At 49.7% G+C, this 23,674-nt stretch overlaps 1 protein-coding gene across 1 annotated transcript in view; it reads left to right on the top strand.

Annotated features, from left to right (window-relative positions):
* The window catches only part of LOC125943472 (uncharacterized), a 77,218-nt gene that overhangs the window by 46,504 nt on the left and 7,040 nt on the right, over nucleotides 1-23,674 (top strand). The window contains exons 6-7 of the mRNA XM_049662805.1: nucleotides 13,874-14,012; nucleotides 14,489-14,683. Coding sequence (XP_049518762.1) covers nucleotides 13,874-14,012; nucleotides 14,489-14,683 — 334 coding nt within the window. The remainder of the gene's footprint in view (nucleotides 1-13,873; nucleotides 14,013-14,488; nucleotides 14,684-23,674) is intronic.

Here is a 23,674-nt window from a genome sequence, read left to right as displayed (position 1 = left end):
AAGTGGGAGAGGGCAATGGATTTAGCTACTGATTTGGAGGTGTTACAAGCATTTCACAAGAAGCTTAGAGCTAATGCCGCCAAGTGATGATTGATTTATCAGAAATCATATTGGGAATGTTGGTAATAAGCATGTCGACGACCTCTCCACAAAGTTAAAATCTTGCCGAACGCTGTTTGCTCGGCATATATATGAAAATGTATAAAAAAGAGTAAAGACAACACATAACAATTTGTTACAAACACGAAGTATAGCAAGTGAGAAAAAAAATTACGGACACTATTTCAGAAACAGGAGGTACATATTGTTGCGACGCTGACCGTCACTACCAGTGGAAAATATATAATTTGGACGGGATTAAAAATCTGCAGGCTTGTATAATCACGACCGAACAAAGCCACTTTAGGAGTCCTAAAATAGCGAAATTTCCGAAACTAATCAAACAAGAATATTGGATAAAGCCGAGCTTCTGATACGAAGTAGAATACTGAACATTGTCTCATTTCTGATAAAACGAGTAAAGTTCGTGCAGGGTCTGTCTGGTTAAAAATTCAACTTATATGCTTTATTTAATAGATGCTTGTGCAATGTCATTCGTATCTGGGCGCCTGGTCAACTGCGGAACTAGTAATCGAGAAAGCTGCATTCACTTATTGTGTTTAAAAAGCACCGTTTAAAAAACTGCACTAGTGCTACCAAATTAACGGCTTATAAAACAGTCATTAGACCAATGCTCGAGTATGCAGATATTGTCTGGGACCCTCACACAAAGGCTGGTATAGACATTATCGAAAGAGTACAAAGAAAAGCACCGATAGATTTATCAACAATCCTTGTGATTGGCACATCTCAGTCACCGATTGCAGATAGCGATCTGGGCTCCAGACACTAGAAACTCGTCACAAAATGCACCGTCTACAAACAATGTTAACCACACTAAAATGAGATTTGACAACTACATGAAATTTAATGAATCGCGACTACCAGAGATAAGCACAATCAAACAATATTATTGCCGCATGCTAGAACAAACGCGCATCTTTCTTCCTTCCGGCTCAAAACAATTCGCGAATGGAACGCGCTTCCGCAAAGCGGGGTGAATTCAACACTACCGGTTCCTTCTTATCTGCAGAACAGACGTAATTGTAATGTCATGCGTTCATTGTTTCTTTTTTGCTTGGGCTATATATCCTGATGTCTCTTTTATTACGCCTTTCTTATTGGCAGCAAATGGGATGGCGTCATCGTATTTCTTTGTACTTGTGCATTAGAATATGTTTGCCGTGCTTATTATGCGTTCTTTTTTTTCTTTTTTTTTTGTTAACCTGGGGTAAAAGAGAGTGAAATCACGTGATGTTTGTACCACTCCTGCCGGGGCTTCCAAAAGGAAGCCGGCAGTATTGTGAAATAAAAAATAATAATAGTTATCTGAGACACCATTATTGTGACAATAATGAAACAAGGGAACAGCACGACGCCCGGTGGATGTAGAATTATTTTATTTGTAGGAGGAAAGAAGTGGGATACTACAGTAACGCTCATTATTTTTAAAAAGCTGCAAACATGGTGAGACTGGGAAAATAATAAATTGCTTAGCCTAAATCAGTATAAGTTCCTTTAGAGGCTTCCTAAAGGCGAGGCATTCTTCTTGAATGACGAGAAATCCTTGAGCAGGACAGATCTGCCCCGTTCGTTCGATCCAGAACTAATGCCTCCTGTCAACAACCACGTTTCTTCTGCAGCAGAATTATTTGGAACAGTCCCCACTTGCATCAGTCTCGTCGAATAAGTGCTGCTCTGTCCCGTATTGAAACAGGAACCAATGCTTGGCAATTTCGAACAGTGAACTCCTATTGGAATTGCAAAGTCTATTCAATTCATATGCAAAATGTCAAATACTCAGACAACCCCTAGCTTTGCATGGTGGTCATGCATTCGTGCGGCGTGTGAGTGTCTGTCTCTCTCTTCGCCCTCTTTCCAAACCCTATTTTCCACGCTTTAGTTAAGGGTAGCAAACCAATAACTCGCACCTGGTTGACCCCCCTTCTTTACCGCTCTCTCTCTCTCTCTCTATATATATATATATATATATATATATATATATATACGTTGTTTTCTTTATGCTATGGGGGGCTACTTAAGCGTAATTTTCAAGTGTGGCTTGCGGTCCTGTCACACTATCGCAGAAACGCTACGTTCAGCGGTTCCTGTGACATTCAGCACAAGACGGATATAGAGTGCTTCTTCAAGTAAATCACTTATTTTTGAAGGTAAATAATGAATAACAAAATAAAAACAGGTAAAAGATATTTTAATGATGTTTGTGTGTTGCGTTGCGTCATTATTTGCGCTGGCAAACATGAAAAATTTGGCGGTGATCACTGATTATCTTTCGTTGTGGAGAAAAAGTAATAAATTTTATTCCCCTATTGCAATGTTTTAGCTGAACGTTGCTTACGTCCTGCTCCACCTAATTTCACGAGCTCCAGCTTTGCATAGCAGTGCGTTGGAGCGCTATAACGTAAAATGATTCCAAAGTGGGTTGATTACCATTTCTGCAATCAGCCTCCACGATTGGTCAAAACATTTTCGGGCCACTCCCAACTTCGCCTGTCTGTCACGCGAAGTCGCGAAAACCGCGATAGCTCTCATCTGATATAACGTGTACACACTGATTAGGAATGATAAAACCGCACAAAGAAAAATAATCATTCCTGATTTGACGGATTTTGACCATCAGCCCTCTGCTTTTGGTCCAATGTTTTCTGGCTACGCCCACTTCGCCTGTCTGTCACGCGACCTCACACAACCGCGAATACTCACCATGTCAAAAAAATCCAATAATATGCCGAACAAAACTGAAAATTCTTCTGAATACCCACAGACTGCCCCGTTCCAGAAGGAATAGAAGATGGCTGCCCGCCGATCGCTCAGGCCTCCGCTAGTCGCACGTGCCGTTGAGCATGTATTTATTTGCGCATGATCAACCTTCTTGCGTGGCAGTAAAACGTTATCGAGCCCTTTCGGCACGTATACGACATCGCTCTGCCAACTCTTCCTTGCCGAGGATCCGTTTTAGCGGCATTTTTATCGTTCCGTTGCATGCCACCTCGATTTTCACCAGCCACCGCAAGCTACGTATGGCGCAGCGGACCAATCGGAGAAGCCGGCACCACACTGATCATACGGTTATATATTTTCACTGTGCTGGCTCGGCACCATCGAAACCCTCTCCACTAGAGCTTGGTCCTCGTCTCTTGTCAGCTAATTAGATAAGAAAAAAACCACTGAGTGTGGACAATTTTATTGGTTTTGAAAGCGAGTAAAGGTGACCTCCTATAAACGAGGAGAGTGTTTGATTGGGTTGTTCAGACAACGCTGCAGGGTCACCGCCCGATGCTTGCGTCGGTGGTTACGTAAATTTGACGTCAGGTGTTTGGAATCAAAACAGTTTGGAATCATTTTACGTTATAACGCCCTTGGTATCGTGTTTTTGATAGGCGAGTGTTTCATAGACACGAGGGTTGGGCTGCTAAGCACGAGGTCGTGGGATCCAACCCCGGCCACGGAGGCTGCATTTCGATGGGCGCAAAATGCAGGAAACACCCATGTACTTAGATTTAGGTGCACGTTAAAAACCCACAGGTGGTCCATATTAATCCGGAGTCTCCCACTAGAGCGTGCCTAATAATCAGATGCTGGTAAAATCCCATAATTAAGTTTTTAAATAAACACGAGCGACAAGCGGTTGCCTAACCAAGCGCACGCAAAGCGACCTACCGCCGAAACAGCCGATAGCGGAGCAAGGCCTGAGTTTACATTCCGGCATGAGCAGTGTTCCCACGAGGACTGTACCCCGTTACATACATACCATACAATGCTGTGGAAGCTATACACACAGGAAGTTCTGACATAATGATTTCTGTGGCGATGTAGTGGTAAATGCAATAAAAATGCCCCAGCATTACGTGGCACTTCTTTGAGGTCCCTAATCAGCGATTTAAACCACCGTTCACCACATTGCAAATGCTTGACCAGGCGACACAGTTCCTGCTTTTTCGTGAAGCGAACTGCAACTGACGGTGATCCGCAGCAGACCACCGCAAGTCTCTCTCTCTCAGTCACACAAACACGCCCGCACGCACATACATACATGCATGCATGCATGCATTCATGCATGCATGCATACATACATACATACATACATACATACATACATACATACATACATACATACATACATACATACATACATACATACATACATACATACATACGTACATACATACATACATACGTACATACATACATACATACATACATACATACATACATACATACATACATACATACATACATACATACATACATACACACACATACATACGAGGTCTGTTAGAAAAGCATCCGACCTTTGGCCGAAGAAAAAAAGTGGCATAACTGAAGCGTTGGGAACCTAATTACCCTCAAAGTAGTCCCCTTGGACTCCACACACTTCTCGCAGCGGTGCTGCCAATGTTGGAAGCATTCCGAGAAGGCCTCTTTCGGAATGGAGTTTAGCTCAGCTGTCGTTGAAGCCGTAATGTCCTCTCTTGTCTGAAATCGTGCTCCTTTCAATGGCCTCTTAATTTGAGAAGCAGCCAGAAATCGCAGGGGGCCATATCAACAGATTAAGGAGCCTGTTGAACTACAGGAATCTGGTTTTTCACCAAAAAAGTCTGACTCAAGTGCGAGGAATGTGCAGAAGCATTGTCGTGATGGATGCGCCGATATCCTGTTGACCACAACTGCGGTCTCTTGCGCCGCACAGCATCACGTAGATGACGGAGGACATCCCTGTACTACTCTTTGGTGATTGTTTGACCCTGTTGTGCGTACTCGTGGGAGTCAAAGAAAGCAGTCAGCATCAATTTGACGTTGCTGCGCACTTGGCGGGCCTTCTTTGGTCTTGGTGACATGGAATGCTCCCATTGTGACGACTGGGATTTGGTTTCCGGGTCGTACCCGTACACCCAAGACTCGTCACCAGTGATAATTGTGTTCATGAAGTCGCGGTCACGGTTTGTGCAATCCAGCATGTCCTGTAAGACTTCAACACGAAGTTGCTTTTCCTCCACCGTGAGCAGCTTCGGCACGAATTTCGCCGCAACTCTCTTCATGGCCAAATATTCGGTCATAATGGAATGTGCAGAATAAGGGCTGATGCTCCTCTTCCGCAATTTCTCGGATAGTCACACGACGGTCCCTCAACACCTCAGTGTTCACTTCGGCAATGACCTGGTCATTTGGGCATGTTGATGGCCGACCAGAACGTGGCTCGCTCTCCACCGATGTGCGCCCGTCTTTAAACCGGTTGTACCACTCCTTAATCTGTGTGCTGCTCATAGCATCATCACCGAAAGCCGTCTGAATCTTCCGAATGGTTTCCACTTGGCTGTCGCCCAGTTTCTGGCAAAATTTGACGCAGTAGCCCTGCTCCAGTCACTCAGTCATTTTCCTTGCAATAAAGAAAAAAAACCAACGAGAGCACTGCGCACAACCTCACTCAAACGCTACGTTCCAGCGACTGACGCTATCGGCAGACAGGAACAAAATTCCCGCATGCGCACGTAGGTTCAAGGTCGGCTGATGCAAGCGCGCTGGTTTCATATCCATCAGGAGTTCGCAAAAAAAGTCACAGTTTCACCCTAAGGGCGAAGCAATGAATGCGATAGCAACACAGCAATGTCATACGAAGTAAGGTGAGCGGCTTTGGTAGCAATATGAATTGTAGTAAACATGAGCTGGCTAAGTAAGCAGGTGTGCTGCGGCGTAAGTAGACCGACATGAAGAGGTACTTGATGACCACGAGAAGGCGCGTGTGTTTACGGTGGTGTTGATGATAAGCGCTTCCCGTGGGCAACGCGTGCGAAGGGACACACCTGTAGCGCTGCACTGCCGATCCGGGCGGCATTGCATGTGTACCGTGCGTTGGAAAATGTGGCGCGACTATTACTAACTGAATTAACAAGCGTGGTGTGAGCGCGCACAAACAAACATGAATATATCACACTGAATGACTGCAGACAACGACTGTCAAAACGCTGGCAGCAAGCGCATACGCCGCAGCGGCGAAGGTACGTGCGGGCTATCGCTTCAACGGAAACTGAGCGGCGAATGCGCGGCACATAAAGGTCAGAGCCGTGTGTAGATAAGAGACGGTGCGGGAGAGCGGCGAGCGCGGTTGTTGGCAGAGTAGAAGTGCGCCCCCCCCCCCCGCTCCCTCCAGCGCTGGCTTCCCGCTTCCTTGCTTGCGCGTGGGAGATTGTGTGCGTTCGCTCTCCGTGATAGCGCGCGTCCCCGCACACCATCAATAGAAATCCGGTTGAAGTGTCCATATAATTCCTATCGCAATAAAATATCCGATACGTTTCTAACACACCTCGTATATACATACATACACGCACTTCTAGGCGCTCCCATCCCCTTTCTATCTGTACTATGTGACTGCCTGCCCACAGTTCACACACATACACTTTCTAACGCGTTAAAATATAAAAATGTATGTGGGTGAAGTGTGGGAAGTCGGACACATACGTGGTAGAGAGGGAGAGAGCTTAAAGGTTATGTATATAGTGAGCGCTAACTGTGCAGTTCATCATCGTCTTCATGTGTATACACCCATCCTCATAATCATCATCATTTTGTCGGGTTGGTGTTCGTGGGCTGTCTCACGCTGTGTGACAATAGAAGAGCTCTGCCTTCTCACAAGTGGTGGAGGTGCGTCGTTATCCCCATCCGCTTGCTCTACCGGTCACCCTTGAAGCTCCACTCTAGTCGACGGTAGTGCTCGACAACACCAGTCATGGCACAAACCACCGCATCCACTGCGGCTACCACCTCAGCTCCGCCAGCTGGGCCTATTTGGTCCGTCACCGCACCGCAATGCGACTCTCGGGTTTTTTCTGGCCTTCGCGGCGAAGACGTGGAAGACTGGCTTGACCAGTACGACAGGATGAGCGCTTGCAACCATTGGGACGAGTCAAACAAGCTCCGCAACGTTGTCTTCTACCTGAGGCAGGTCGCCCAAACTTGGTTTTTCAACCATGAGCGCGACTTCCCTGATTGGCCAACATTTACTGCGCAGCGGCGAACGATATTTGGAACATCTGCTGGGCGCTCCGAAGTAGCGAAACAGAAGCTCGCTACCCGCATCCAGGGAGCCGAGGAATCCTATAACTCTTACATTGAAGACGTTCTGGCTCTCTGCCGTTGCGCTCAGAGTGGCATTCCCGAAGGGGATTGTATCCGCCATATCCTGAAAGGCATCAACTCCATTGCCTTTAACGCTCTTGTAGTCCGGAGCCCCACTTAAGTTACTGACATCATCACGACATGCCAACGCCTTGCCACGATCTGCGCCTTTCGTCTTCCACGCGCCTCCTGCGACGCTCACCTCACCGACAACAACGAGCTGCGAGCGCTCATCCGCATCATTGTGCGAGAGGAGCTTCACGGCCATGGTCCAGCCAACACCGCCATTGCGTCTCTGCGCGCTCGTCCTCCCAATTTGCGCGAGATCATCAAAGAACTGGCATCCATGCCAAGTGTAACACATGCCCGGTTCCCTGCGCCTGTTTTTGCACCTTCTTATGCCGAGATTGCTTCGCGCCCTGCGGTCCCAGTTCCATCTGCACCTGCCACCGTTGTCTGCGACCACCGGGCCTCGATGGCAGTGAAGGCCCCCATGCAACCATACGACTCTACCTGGCGCCCTTCCTGCCCAGTATGTTTCTACTGTGGCATACGTGGTCATATCTCTCGTTTCTGCCGCCGGCGCCAGCATGATCAACGACGGGGCTATTCCGACTATGAGAGAGACTATGTGCCCAGATCGGACGCCTACGTTCCAGGACCCTATATATCCTCGTCACGTCGCTCGCCCTCACCTCCGTTGTCCCAAAACATGTCCCGGTCTTCTCGCTCACCCCGTCGTCGTTCCGCGTCTCCATTCCGCCGTATTTCATCGCCCCTGCGTCCTGCCTCTACTTCTTTTGACAACCATCCGTAAAACTATACGCTGCAGTTTTATTGCGATATCAATTATATGGACACTCAAAAGCAGATTTCTGCCGTCGGCGTCGCCGTCGCCGTGAGGTTCCGTATGACGTCAATGGAGATGAAATCGTGGCCGCGCGCCGAACGCTGTATGTGCGAGTGAAAGAGCGCGAGGGGCGCGCGCTTTCGCGGGGAGTGAACGCACGGCGGAGAACAAACGCGCGTTCTGCGCCGTGCTCGCTTAAGGGCTGCAGAAGTAGGCGTCTCTTTCCTCCTTTACAATCACCATATATGTAGAGCAAACGCGCCTTCTTCCGACGCGCGAGAGGGTGTGGGGGAGGGGGGGGAGGGGGAGGGAAGGGAGGCGGCGTTTAGCTGCGGCACCAAGTGCCTATTTATATCAGAGGCTCCGGCAACAGTCACCAACGCCGCACGCATTTTGAGCGAACGCGGCCAAAACGCCGACGGCGTCGACAACAGTTCTGCGTGTTGCCGGTACTGCTGCATGTGCAGGTTTATACAGCTGATAAAGCTAATATCATTACTCCGTATAGCTCTCTACAAATTTGCTATCGCAATTGATGCTTCGCCTTTCAGGTGAAACTGCGACAACTTTTTTAGAGGAGAAACTGCTTGTTTGCGAACTGTCCCATTTCCTCCTGCTCGCCCGGCTAATTTACTCGCTGTTTGTGTGGAAGGTGTTTCTGTCGACGCTCTTATTCACACTGGCGCCGCCATTTCTGTTATTAATCGCGCCCTATGCTTCAGTCTACAAAAAGTGCAAACTCCGTATGTTGGTCCGGTCTTGTGTGGTGCCAATGACAGTCCGATTTACCCTACCGGACAGTGTACTGCTCGTGTCCTCATCGACGGAATTCGCCATCATATACAGTTTACCGTGCTTTCGTCGTGCGCTCATCCGATCATCTTAGGCTGGGATTTCTTGTCAGCTGCATCTGCTGTCATTTCGTGCAGACAACCACTTATACATATTACGGACACCGAGCTCTGTGACGCTGCCGATTCCTCGCCGCCCCATCTTGTCACAGCGGCAGATTTTGTTCTTCCACCCGGCCAAGACCGCATTCTCACCATTAGATCTAGCGAAAATATCGACGGCGACGCAGTGGTTTCCCATTCTCAGCGCTGCATTTTTAGGGAATCGCCATCGCTTCTCACGCGGCTGCGCCAATCTGATCGCCTACAACACGACGTCAGAGCCACTTCTCTTGCCGGAGGGGTCCACTGTTGTCATGCTTATCGACGCAGCACCAGTATGTGTCGTCACTGCTTCGCCTGTTTCCGCCTTCGCCGAGTGTACGCCCACGGACGGTTCACCCAGTGCTCTCAGGGCCACTGTGAGTTCAGATCTGAGCCTAACTCAGACTGATGCCTTGCTGACCATCTTAAGGAAACACCAACCTTGCTTTGACGTGTGTTCGGATGGCTTGGGTAAAACAACCGTGGCCGCTCATCTAATCGAAACCGACGGATCCCGCGTCATTCGACGCCGCCCTTACCGTGTATCATCTGCTGAACGGAAAGTTATAGAAGACCAAGTCAACGACATGCTCGCACGGAACGTTATAAGGCCTTCAGCGAGCCCTTGGTCGTCTCCTGTTGTCCTAGTTAAAAAAAGGACTGTTCCGTACGCTTTTGCGTCGATTATAGGGCACTAAATAAAATTACCCGTAAGGACGTATATCATATGCCCCGTATTGACGATGCTTTGGATACCTTACAAGGTGCCGAATACTTTTCGAGCCTCGACTTGCGTTCTGGATATTGGCAGATCCCGATGCATGAACCCGACAAAGAGAAGACGGCGTTTGGAACACCTGATGGCCTTTTTGAATTCAACGTAATTGCCTTTTGGTCTGTGCAATGCGCCAGCCTCATTTGAACGAATGATCGACACCGTACTACGCGGCCTCAAATGGAAAACCTGCCTATGTTACCTGGACGACATTTTCATCTTTTCGTCCAGCTTCTCCCAGCACCTAGAACGTTTAGACGTCGTTCTCACGTGTCTAGCCAAGGCCGGTCTCCAGCTGAATACTAAGTGTCGATTTGCGAGCCGCAGCATCAAAGCATTAGGTCACGTGGTCAGCAAGCACGGCATTGAACCAGATCCCGACAAGGTCGCTGCTGTACGGCATTTCCAAAGACAAACCACACCTAAAGACCTTCGCAGCTTTCTCGGATTAGCGTGGTACTTCCGCCGCTTTGTCCGTGGCTTCGCGACTATCGCAGCTCGTCTTCATAAACTCCTGACCACGACGATACCCTTTAGCTGGACGGATGAATGTGAAGCTGCCTTTGAGACCCTCAAGCGATGCTCACATCAGGACCAGTGCTTCGTCACTTTGATCCCACAGCCTCTACTATTCTCCACACTGACGCAAGTGGGCATGGAATAGGCGCGGTCCTGCTGCAGCGGAACCGTGGGTCTGAAGAGCAAGTCGTGGCCTACGCGAGTCATACTCTTTCTCCTGCTGATCGAAACTATACTATCACCGAACAAGAATGCCTCGCCATCGCTTGGTCCATACAAAAGTTTCGCCCCTATTTATATGGCCGAAAATTCACAATTGTGACTGACAACCATGCTCTGTGTTGGTTGACCTCCCTGAAGAATCTGTCCGGATGCCTCGGCCGTTGAGTTCTGCGTTTGCAGGAGTACGACTACACTGTCCCATATAGGTCTGGCAGGCAACATCAAGATGCTGACGTTTTATCTCGTTGCCCGCTGTCGCCAAATGCCCCTGTCTCACCTTCCATCCGTTCGGCACCGCCCAGCCAACCGACCACAACCATGGCCCCGGTACGGTTCGTGACCTCGATCGACATTCTGTCTTCAGAAGACCTCGCCTCCCTCCAACGTGCAGATACGTATTGCCGAACAATTATCGACCGGCTCACTGGCTTATCCCGTCCTCCCAACACCCGCTTAAGACGACAACTGGCACGGTTTAAACTTCATGATGGCTCATTATTGTGGCAAGTTCACCACCCTACCGATCACCGATGGGTCCCAGCCGTCCCTCGCTCACTTCGACTGCAAATTTTACAAGCTTTTCACGACGACACAACGGCTGGCCACTTAGGATTTGATAAAACCTACTACCGCATTAAGACTCGCTGTTTCTGGCCTGGCCTGTCTACTAGCGTTGCCAACTACGTCAGTTCGTGTGCGTCATGCCAACATCGAAAACGTTCGACCTCTCTTCCCGCCGGCCCTTTACAACCATTGCCGTGGCCCTCCGTTCCCTTTAATTCGTGGGCATCGACTTATACGGACCCCTTCCGCTTACACCCTCGGGTCACCGCTGTATTTTCACCGCCGTGGGCCATCTCACTCGCTACGCTGAGACGGCAGCTGTTCCTTCTGGTGCGGCATCTGAGGTCGCCGAGTTTGTCCTTCAAGCCATTATCTTGCGCCGCGGTGCGCCTCGTGTTCTTCTAAGTGACCGTGGCAAGACATTTCGTTCCCATGTTCTTGCCGAAGTCCTGCAAGCCTCAAACACTATTCATAAGACCACCTCTGTGCACCATCCCCAGACCAATGGTCTTACCGAGCATTTCCATCGAACTCTGTCCGACATGATCTCTATGTATGTGAAACCCGACCACACAAACTGGGACACTATACTTCCTTTCGTCACGTTTGAATATAATACTGCCGTTCAACGCACAACAAACTACAGCCCCTTTTTCCTCGTGTACCGCCGTGCACCGTCTTTGGTTTGGACACCACCTTTCTCTCTACGCCTTCTGTTCCATCCACATCTCTGCCAGAGGAGTTCGCCCCCCGCGTCGCCCACTGCCGCGAAATTGCGCGCGCCCACACCGCAACCATTCAGGACAAGAGGAAAGTCCGTTGTGATGCGACCCGTCGTGTCATTTCGTTCCGACAAGGCCGCGAAGTGCTCATGTGGACACCTGTGCGAGTGCCACGGCTCTGTGAAAAATTTCTTCACAGGTATCGCGGCGCATATACCGTGCTTGAATGAACATCTGCCGTGAACTATCGCGTAGCTCCTGTTACCTCGGTTACTGACCGCCGTTGTCGCAGCACTGAATTTGTTCACGTCTCTCGCCTGAAGCCGTATCTTCGGCGTCCCGACCGTTTCGGACTCGCTGCCTTGCAGGCCGCTTTCGGGGGGGGGGGGGGGGGGGAGTTAGTGTGAGCGCTAACTGTGCAGTTCATCATCGCCTTCATGTGTATATACCCATCCTCATAATCATCATCATTTTGTCGGGTTGGTGTTCGTGCGCTGTCTCGCGCTGTGTGACAGTAGAAGAACTCTGCCTTCGTCCCGGGCGTCGTCTCACAATATATATATATATATATATATATATATATATTATATATATATATATATATATATATATATATATTACCACACCTTGAAAGCTGACTTTGAAAGCTGACTAAGACGCGCTAGTCCACGCGCCACGCGCCGGCACCTGCTTTGACTGGCGCCAGTGAAGAAGCAGACGAAGACCCTTCAATCAATGCGCTGATGCTTGGCTTTATTCTTGTGCTCAGTTGGCGGTCAGAGACTCGGGCTCAATGATTAAACTAAAGGTCGCCTGTTTTCCTAGTACGTGACATTTCTGGTGGAGTTGGGGGGTAACGACGACCTATGCAATATAACCCCCCCCCTCCCCCCCAGCAGCAAGAACATCACCGCCCGACCTGAGCTTATACCAGTGCACCGTGCCAGCCGGAGCATTCGGGAACTAGCCACGGAGATTGTTCCCTCATCTGGGAGGCCTTATGGAGCTCGCGGTGGAATTTATGGAGCTCACAGTAACAACTCACTACAGGCTGCAGAATGCATGAGTGCCAAGTTCCTTCCCCGGCGACCTTTTTGAAGAAGTGGAAGACGTGGTCGACTTTGAGCGGTAGCAGCTTTCAACGAGTGGGAAGACAAAACGAAATTAAGGAACGTGTATTCCAGCCTCGACAGCGGTGCTCACACCTGGTTCCAGAACCACGAAGAGGCCCTGACGTCATGGCGTGAGTTAAGTCGGCGACTCTTGGCGACCTACTGGAGCCGAGAGCGAACAGAACGGATCCTGTAATCGCGTGCTCAGAAGCCCAATAAATGTGTTGCTATGTACGTAGAAGACATGACACGTCTTTTCAGGCGAGCAGATCCTAGAATGCGGGAAGACAAGAAGCTCCGTCATTTGATGCGCGGTGTCAAAGAACAGCTGTTCGGTGGGCTCGTTCATAGTCCGCCGGAGATGGTCACGGAGTTCCTCACGGAAGCCGTTGCTATGGAAAAGGCGCTGCAGCAGTGTTCGAACTAGTATGACCGGCAAGTAAATGATGCTTCGAGAACCGTCGGACTGGGAGCTTTCGTGAGGGACATCGAAGTCCTCCGCGAGATAATACGTTTGGTAGTCCGCGACAAGTTGCCGCAGCTGCACTGGGGGCAGCAGCCTACCGTCAACTACATCGCCGACATCGCGCATGACGATGTGAAGCGTGCACTCGGGGTACCTTAACAAGCACTCCAGGCAAGTGAATTTAGGCGCACGATGCGTTACCGCGCAGTTTCCCTACATCGGCATCACCACCACCCGCGGCGAGCTATTTACAATGTGTGACATATTGCTCCATCCCTGCATCAGCACTGCTAGATCCCGTTACCCCCGCGTTGCGCTACACTCGGCAAAGGCAGTTCGTTACTTCCCAGACAACCGCCATGTGATACGTCATTCGGACATTTGACGCTTGCTAGACCGACGACCGGTTTGTTACCATTGTGGTGAGGTGGGGCACGTATACCAAGAGTGCCACTACCACCAACTTGGACTGCAGGGTTTTGCTGCCAATTCACCTAGGCCCCGGCTCGGGCAGAGGGTGCCCGAAATTGAACAGTTCATCGCCCAGCAGCGCTGGCCACCAAGACGCCAGTCGCGATCGCCATCACCGCGGCAACCCTATCCAAGTCGTGCAGGTACATCGAGGAAGCGGCAGGCATGGTCGCCGAGCCCTGACCTGAAAAACTGACATCAGCGACCTTTCGAGGCGAGATTGCTGATACGCGACGTGCTGACGACCTCCAATTGACGCGACTTTGACCTGACGGAGATTGAACGACGCCTGTGTCCAGAGATTTGACGACGCGTGTACCACGGCATGGAGACAAGTTTTTAATGAACATACCTGTGCTCGTCAGTGGTAGAAGTGACATTACGCTAGTAAACACTGGCGCTGTTTACTCGATTATTAGCGGGAAATTGGTGAGGCTTCTCAAGAAAGGTATTATGCCTTGGACTGGGAATAAAGTTCGTACAACTGGCGGACACGTTGTCGCACCACTTGGTGTTACCACTGCTAGGAAACTAAACCGAAATTACACGTTTCTCGCTGGCGGCATTGTTCTGCGTGAATGTTCCCGTGATTTAACCCTGGGCATGGATTTTCACCGAGAATCTGGTGCCATCATCGACCCCGAGAAGCGTTACATCACTTTCTCTGCGAGGAAAGCTACGCTACAAGATGATGCCTGTCGGATTAGAGCCAGTCTTCGCATTTCTGACGACAGCGTGACGATACCGCCCCCTTCCAGCGTTATGCTTCAGGTGATATCCAAAGGGGCGCGCAACGGTGAAGCCCTAGTGGAAGGCAAGATTTTCTTTAGGCTGCCCCTAGAAATTTGTACGGCACGAGGCATCGTTAGCCTTCGGGATGGCCAGGCTGAGGTATTGCTTACAAGCTTTACCAATGAGTATCGACACCTTTTTGTGGCACTGTCATCGCCTACGCTGAAGCCTTGGAGGAGGTCATTGAGTGTTTCGCATCTGAAGAAACCGACACCAATGAAGCCTCGCTCGCAGGCATTGACATCAATAACGAGCTGCTGGAGGAGGAAAAGAAGGCGCAGCAGCTACTGTTATCTAAATTCAAAGCGTGATTAGTGAAACGCCAATCACACAACACAGAATAATCACCTACGATGATGCACGTCCTATCCACCAGCAGCCCTATCGTGTCTCGCAGGAAGAACGCGAGGCAATTAAAGGACAAGTGAAAGAAATGACTGATGATGCTGTTATCCATCCTTCAAGCAGTCCGTGGTTATCACAGGTCGTACTCGTCAAGAAGAAGGATGGCGCTCTTCGCTTTTGTGTTGATGTTACCCGCTTCCGCGCATGGATGCCCCTCTCGACTGGCTACGACGAATTAAGTATTTTTCATCCCTTGATTTACAAAGCGGTCATTGACAGATTGAGGTCGACGAGCGGGACCGTAAAAAAACTGCCTTTCTCAATCCGTAAAGTCTTTACGAGTTCCCGGTGCTTCCTCACGGTCTTTCCCCTGCTCGAGCAATTTTACAACGGATGATGGACACTATGCTGGCCGACCTTTAGTGGTAAATTAGCCTCGTCTACCAGATGATGTGTTTTGTTTTTCTGCCAGCTTTTCCGAGCATTTCCTCCGACAACGTCAAATACTTGCGGCAATCTGATCGGAGAACCTTACACTACAGTCACAGAAATGCCACTTCCGCTACCAAGAACTGAAGTTTCTAGGTCATGCCGTGAGCTTGGAAGGTGGCCGTGCCGCTGTGGTCACTTTTCAACCCCTACCGATAAGAAAAGTGTCCGACGCTTCCTGGGTCTGTGCGCGTACTATCCGCGCTTCATGAGTAATTTTTCAAAGACTGCTTAACCACGTACTTGTGTCACAAGAGATGATATGCCGTTTATTTAGAGCGCTGAAAAATAATTAGCTTTCACCGAACATCGACACCGCCTGCCTTCGCCGACCGTTTTCGGACACTTTGACGAACACGCCGAGACTGAAATTCAAACAGAGACTTGTAACACTGATATGGACGCGGTACTCGTACAACGGCAGGAGGGCGTCGAACTAGTTATCGCTTTCGCAAGTCGCACTCTACTGCGCTCAGATTCCAACTACACCACTAGGGAATAGAAGTACCTGGCCGTCTTATGGGTCCTTGCAAAGTTTCAGCCTTACCTTTACGGCCGCCTATTCAAGGTCGTGTGCTGGTTGTGCACGCTGTGCTGGTTCCCAAATTGAAGGGATCCAGCTCGACGACTGGCACAGTGGAGCCTAAGTGCCTGCAAGAATGGGACGTAACCACCGTGTAAGGGCCCCGGCAAACACACGAAGATGCCGACACGTTGTCGCGCGCGCCTGTTGAACCTGCTGATGAAGACATTGAGAACGACAGCGCTTTCCTTGGGGCTGTAAGCGTGACAGATTCGTCCAAACAGCACCGCGCAGATGAGTAATTACGGCCTATTATAGGACATCTGGAAGGCCGCAACGCCTCTCTGCACCGGCGAACAGCTCGCGGGCTCTCGTCCTTTTGTTCACTGCAGCTACAGGGCGGAATGTGTAACAACAACTCTGTTGCCAGCAACAAAACCTACCTTTTGCTCGTGCCAGCAGAGGTTCACGTCGAAATCCTGTTCGCTTGCTACGACGAGTCTCCTTCTGGCCACCTAGGCTACACCAGAACCCTTGCTAGAGTGCGAAAATCGCACTATTGGCTGAAAATATCTACTTGTGTTAAACGGTATGGCCAAGCCTGTTGTGAGTGCCAGCGCCGGAAGTCACCAGCAGTGAAACCTGCGGGATTACTGAAACCCATTGACCCACATCGAAGACCACTTGACCAAGTCGGAATGGATCTCTTGGGCCTGTTTCCTCGGTCATCATTGCCACAGATTATTTACCGCGCTATGCTGAAGCAAAAGCTCTGCCCCTAGGCACTGCTTCCGAGTTAGCGTACTTTTATGTACGCAACGTTGTACTGCGTACTGCGCCTCATCGTGCGCCATTACCGACCGAGGAACTGCATTTACGGCACGGATCATTGAAGAAGTTTTCTAATGAAGTTATACGACACATTGAAAGATGACTACCTATCACCGGTAGACAAATGACCTGACCGAACGGCTCAAGAAAAAGATGACTGACATGCTGTCTGTGTTCGTTGACGTACAGCACAAAACGTGGGATGAAGTACTTCCATACTTAACGTTTGCGTGAAACAGCGCTCCGCAAAGACCACACGCTTCACGCCGTTCTGCCTTGTTTAGGGTTGTGAAGTCCAAACCATGCTCGAAGCAATGCTTCCATGCGACAGCCTTGATAATCTTGACCAAGACGCTGAGTTCTGTATGCAGCGTACCGAGCATAAAGAAACACCAGTGCATTGCCACACGGCACTACAATTTCCGCCAATGACAAGTCGAGTACCAACTAGGAGATCGGGCTCTGGTCTGGACTCCTCTCCGCTGCATAGGCTTATGCTAGAAACTTCGCAGCCGGTAATTCGAACCTTACAAAGTGTTGCGGCGAGTGAGTGACATCAATTACGATGTTCTTTGTGACGGAAGCCAACCAACTCGACATCGAAAGACACTATCCGAGATTGTGGACGTTGTGCGGCTGAAACCATACCACACTCCATAACCACTATAGTTCTTGGACCATCTGGATCTTATTTGTTTAATTTATTTATGTCGTAGACAATCATTTATAGCCTCAGTGACCTTATCCTGCGTTCTATGACTGCGCGTCAGCAAGCGATTTTGTGTACATGTGTCTTTGCACGTGTACTTCTACGTTCCCTTGTAGTATGTGAGCTCGTTTTAGTATCGAGTCGATGCTCTTCCGGGGGGAGAGAATAATGCCACACCTTGCAACAGGCGCCGCATATTTTGAAAGCAGATGAAGACGCACACCAGTCCATACGCCATGCGCCGGCACCTGCTTTGATGGGCTGCTGTGCAGAATCAGACGAAGACCCTCCGATCCACGCGCGGGCGCTTGGCCTAATAACGCGAGAGCGTTAAGGGCCCCGTGTCGCAGAAAATCCGGCGTCGGCGTCGACTTCGACGTCGGCGTTAAGCATCGGCGTCTGGCGCTAATAATAATGCCGAACCACATCATCACTAACCACCCCGACCTCACAGGCCTTCCGCGTGGCGCAATGCGTTAGTCAACAAAATTTGAATTTCTCAAAGTAAAATCCGTCAGAAAAATCGTAAAATACGACTTAACCACAACCTACAGGCGGCGATAGGGCCGGATTGTAATTTCAATATACAAGAAAAAAGCCTGATAAGCAGCCAGGGATCTTTGAATGCTATCGCGTTCCAGTCTTAAAGGCGAAGCTTAAGCGTCCTCCAAATCTGATGGTGTTTTGCTGTATTTTAGTTCTCGACAACATTGAGGGGGATGTTGAAAACCGAGCCTTTCTAAATTTTAGACACGCGCGTGCCTCGGGGCAACAGCAAACAATTAACAAAGCAATAAAAAAGGTCCTAGGGTGCACATTTTCATTTAAGACGGCTAACATTGCTCCTGTAAAAATGTCTTCCCAGCAATGCATTTGTCTTTGAAAGCGAAGCCGAATTTAAGGGATCAGTGTAAGCTTCGTCATTGCAAGTTTGCTTTCCCACGTTGTATGTTGCAGTGAAGCCTACTCTAAAGAAAAATGTGATGCGAACGGAGCCCAATAACGCTATCGCGTTCCACTTTTAAAGGCTAAGCATAAGCGTCCTCCCATTTTTTTTTCGTGTGCTCAGTTGGCGCTCAGATACTCGAGCTCCACTTTTAACTAAAGGTCGCCTGTTTTCCTGGAACGTGACTTTATATATGCACGAGAAGACAGGGAACCGAGGGGCCGATTTTTATTCATCATATGATACGAAGCCATCAAACAATGACACCAAGGACACATAGGGGAAATTACTTGTACTTACTAATTGAATTAAAGAAATTCTAAATAAATGGCAATCCAACTAATGAAAAAATAACTGTCCACAGGTGGGGAACAAACGCACGTCTTCGCATTACGAGTGCGATGCTCTCACCATTGAGCTACCGCGGAGCCGTTTTCCCATCCACTTTCTGGGGTATCCACTTTCTGGGGTCCAATTTTTAATAATAATATCATAAGAAGCCAACAAACAATGGCACCAAGGACAACATAGGGGAAATGACTTGTACTTACTCATTGAATTAAAGAAATGATAAATTAATGGAAATGAAAAGGATGAAAAAACAACTGTCCGGGTGTCATTGTTTGTTGGCTTCTTATGATATGAATAATAAAAATCGGGCCCCTCGGTCCCCTTTCTTCTCGTTCATTACATAACGAGGGCTCGAACCCGGCAACATTGATGCCTTCAGGTAGCATATGTGGGATTGTTTACCAGTTGCCATCAACCAAAAAGATCACGTGCTCGTGACGCCTGCGGCAGAAAGGATGTTCCATATCCGCCCCTAGGTTTGTGAGTGGTGGCGCTGGCTAACACCTCAGAAAGTGCATGGGAAAACGGCTCCGCGGAAGCTCAATGGTGAGAGCATCGCACGCGTAATACCAACACCTGGGTTCATTCCCCACCTGCGGACAGTTTTTTCATCCGTTTTCATTTCCATTTTTTATAATTTCTTTATTTCAATTAGTAAGTAAAAGTAATTTCCTTATGTTGTCCTTGGTGTCATTGTTGGCTTCTTATGATATGATATATAAATTGTAGCGAAGAAGACTGGCGCGCCCTATGGACGCACTATCATCATCGGCCCGCCAACGAAGGTGGGCTCGCGCTCTCGGTGTCTGACGCTCGAGTGAGACGGTCGCGTTTCTGAGTTGTCAATACACCGAATTGCATATTTGGTGGAGGTGCTGGGTACTACTTACCCAACCCTGGAATTACGCAATCGGACACTGCCGGCCATCATGCCTGACCACGCCAGCCAAACAACACCTCCGGCATCGCTAACATTGATTTGTCCTGGCTCAATGCGTCAACGCGATCCTCCCATCTTCAGCGGCTCCGACGAATACGACGTAGAAGATTGGCTCTCGTTATGCGAGCGGGTGAGTGCCCACAATAAATGGGAAGATGCTGCGAAGCTCAGCTACGCCAACTTCTATCTCACGGGTGTCGCTAGCGTGTGGTACCACAACCACAAATCCGACCCCACCACCTGGTCAGATTTCAAGGCGCGCATTACGCAAGTGTTCGGTCGCCCTGCGGTGCGGAAGCTCCGTGCCGAAGAGCGGTTGCGCAGCCGTTCCCAGCAACCCGGTGAAAACTTCACCAATTACATAGAAGATGTTGTGGACCTTTGCAAGCGCGTCAATCCATCGACGACTGAGTCTGACAAGATCCGTCACGTAATGAAGGGAATCGAAGACGACGCCTTCCAAATGCTCCTCTCGAAAAGCCCGCGGACCGTGGTCGAGGTCGCTGAACTTTGTCACTCTGCTCTGGGTATGGGGCGGCAGCGCAGCGTGGTGGCGAGCGCATGAACTAGAAGGTACGGGCGGAGCGCCTTGCTCTGCTCGCCACTCGGCGGGCATGAAAAATATAGGAGGCTATGGTCAGAGCTATGACGAACTCAGGCGGCAACGTCTGCTCAATTCACGTTCTTCTATCCCCGATACTTCAATTTTATGATTAGCCGCTGTGACAAACAACGACTATCTGCTCGGCGAAATCAAGATTTTCGTACGCTCCGAGTCGTCCGCCAGCTATCCCTAATCACCACCGTCCACGGACCCACGCCGTCCTTGGCTCCTCCGTTGCGTCAAATGCTCCAGGAACAAGTGTCCAAAGCTATACAGTCCCCTAGTGCATCGCCACCATTGCCTGTACCTCTCAGCTACGCCGAGGTTGCAGCACGGCCACCTCCATCGGCTTTATCAGCACCACCGTCTGCTGCACCACCACGTCCAATCCCTCCAGTGTACACCACCAGATCACCAGCTAGCACGGGACCCAGGCGTACACCCGACAATCGCCCCGTGTGCTTCTTCTGCGGTATCCCTAGGTCGCGTGGCACGGCACTGTCACCATCGCTTAAGGTTTCAAGGTCATCACCTTCCTGTCTACTCCTACGTTTCGCAAGCTTCGTCCTTCTCGCCACCGAATGATTCGCACTTGCTGTCTACGCGCAACGTCATTCCTTCTGCCCGTGATCGTCGCTCGCCATCCCCTCGTCGACGCTCACTTTCTCCCATGCGGCGGCGTCCGGCCCCATCGGAGCAGGGAAACTAGCTACCGCCGTTCAAGAGGCGAGAACTGCGTTCCAGTCGAACCACACAAGGGCTCGGTGTCTTCCGACGAACGTAATCAATGTATCTGTTGAAGGTGTCGTCACACTGGCGTTACTCGACACAGGCGCCACCGTTTCAATAGTTACGGAAGAACTTTGCCGCAAGCTTCGAAAAGTAATGACGCCCTTATCTGCACTGTCACTCCGGAGAGCAAGTTCCCAATGCATTACACCTGTTGCCACATGTACAGCACCCATCGTCATTCAAGGATACACGTATACAGTCGAGTTCGTCATCATCTCATCCTGTTCATACGACGTCATCTTGGAGTGGGACTTCCTTTCCGATCATCAGGCCGTCATTGAATGTTCTCGCACCGAAGTTGAATTTGCTCCGCTTCCCGATACCTGTTCACATGAGCTTGACGATCTCGACAACAAACTGGTCGTTGCAGAAGACACTACGATCCCTCCGCACTCTTCGGTGATTGCGCATGCCTACTCTACTTTCGCCACTCACACTACTTCCCTATTTGTTCCATCGGACATTTTTGTTCGCCGAAGATGTTCCCTTCCCTTCGCTGTCCTGTCAGCGGCTCTCTTGAAACCTGGAAAGACACCTTATGAGCTTACCTCATACCAGCCAGTTGCATAAGCCAGCTGTGTTGGAAAAGTTACGGAACGAATGGTCCTGGCGAGGCTCGAATGGTTTCTGGAGAGAAATGATCTTTATCCGAACATGATGACCGGCTTTCGGCGGGGTAGTTCTTCGATTGACAGCGTCATTGACCTCGTTACGACCGTGGAGCATGAAAAACGTCGACGCCGACTTGTTGCCGCTGTTTTGTTAGACATCAAAGGCGCCTACGACAACATCCTTCATGAAGCCATTGTCGATGCCCTAGATGACTTGGGCATTGGCGGCCGGCTCCATCTGTGGATTGTGAGTTACCTCCGCAGCCGTTTCGTTTACATGTCCACGCCTGACGGAGAGACTAATCGTCATCAGGTATACCATTGAGTTCCTCATGGAAGAGTTCTCAGCCCAACATTATTGAATGTGGAACTGATTGGCCTGGTGAGCGAACTTCCAGCTCTCATCCACATCAGTGCATATGCAGATGACATCTGCATCTGGTATTCTGCTACAACACGCCCACAACTACGTGCGAGATTACTACGTGCTGTGTCATCTACTTCACGATACATACGGCGTCATGGTTTGCTCTTAGCTGCTGAGAAATGTGCTGTGGTTGGATTCACGCAAAAATCCGTCTGCCGCTATCCGATCTCCATTAACGGTGTTATAATACCTTATCTCTCCCACCACAGATTCTTGGGCATTATAATTGACCGCGGTTTGTCGTTGTCAAGGCATGTAAATATGTTGAAGCAAAAACTTAGTCTGTTTTACCATGTTCTTCGCTTCGTAGCAGGCATGAAATGGGGCCCCACGGAAGGCTCCTTACTACGACTTTATCAGTCTCTATTTGTGGCTACATTCCATACAGCCTCCCGATACTCTAAAACTTGAGTATTTCCTGCTTACGGACAATAGAGAGCCTTCAAGCGCAGGCACTCAAAATATGCCTCGGTTTGCCACGGCGTGCCTCCAATAAAGGCAAAGTTGAGGAAGCCCGCGTAGGCCCATTATCGGTATACCTGTCCCACGAACCACTTCGAGTATATCTACGCTTACTTACACGACACCATTGCCATCCATTGACATCAGTTCTACATGAGCGGCCGGACAGCAGTTTTACAAGTGTACTCCGCTGCTATCTACCCCAGGCTATGCTCTTCCATATCGCCCCGTCAAACCACCGTGGGTGATGATTCGACCTTCGGTATGCGTGCACGTCCCCGGCATACTAAAAAAAACATTGGTTCCCTTTAGCGGGCTACAACAACTTACTCTGGCATACATCTGGTCAGAATACCAGACCTATCTTCATGTTTACACAGACGAGTTCGCGTCACCAAAGGCATCCACAGCAGCTGTGGGAATACCAGCCCAGCAGATGACTCGAGGTTTCATTCTAGATCATAATTCAACATCGGCCGCTGCAGAGCTTGTGGCTATACGGGAAGCGATTCGCCATATCTGCGGGGAAAGACCTCAAGAATTATGCATTTTCGCGGACTCAAAACCCGCGCTGCAAATTTTGGGATGCTTCCTGCGCCACACCGCATATCAGGTTCTGGCAATGCAGATCACCGAGCTACTTTCATGCGCTCAAGAAAAACACCACCACATAATTTTCCAATGGATCCCGGGACATTGTGGGCTCATTGGTAATGAGATGGCCGATGCTGAAGCAAAGCATGCCCTCAGCAATGGCCTGCAAACTGTAGTGCCGTTCTCTAGAACGGACATCACATGTCTCCTGTCGAAATTAATGAGGAGTGCTACGAAAACATACTGGGCCGAGCCAGACGCTCGTCCTGTCCGTTCGTCCGTTCTGCGTGGAATTCCACGCCCTCACACATGCCTGATACACAGACTGTGATTAGGCGTCGCTTTCAGGCGCAAATACTTGCACATAATTGGACGGACAGACTCCCCGG

This window comes from Dermacentor silvarum, chromosome 2, assembly GCF_013339745.2.
Source record: "Dermacentor silvarum isolate Dsil-2018 chromosome 2, BIME_Dsil_1.4, whole genome shotgun sequence".
NCBI lineage: Eukaryota > Metazoa > Arthropoda > Arachnida > Ixodida > Ixodidae > Dermacentor > Dermacentor silvarum.
This window is presented reverse-complemented; position numbering and strand designations above follow the sequence as displayed.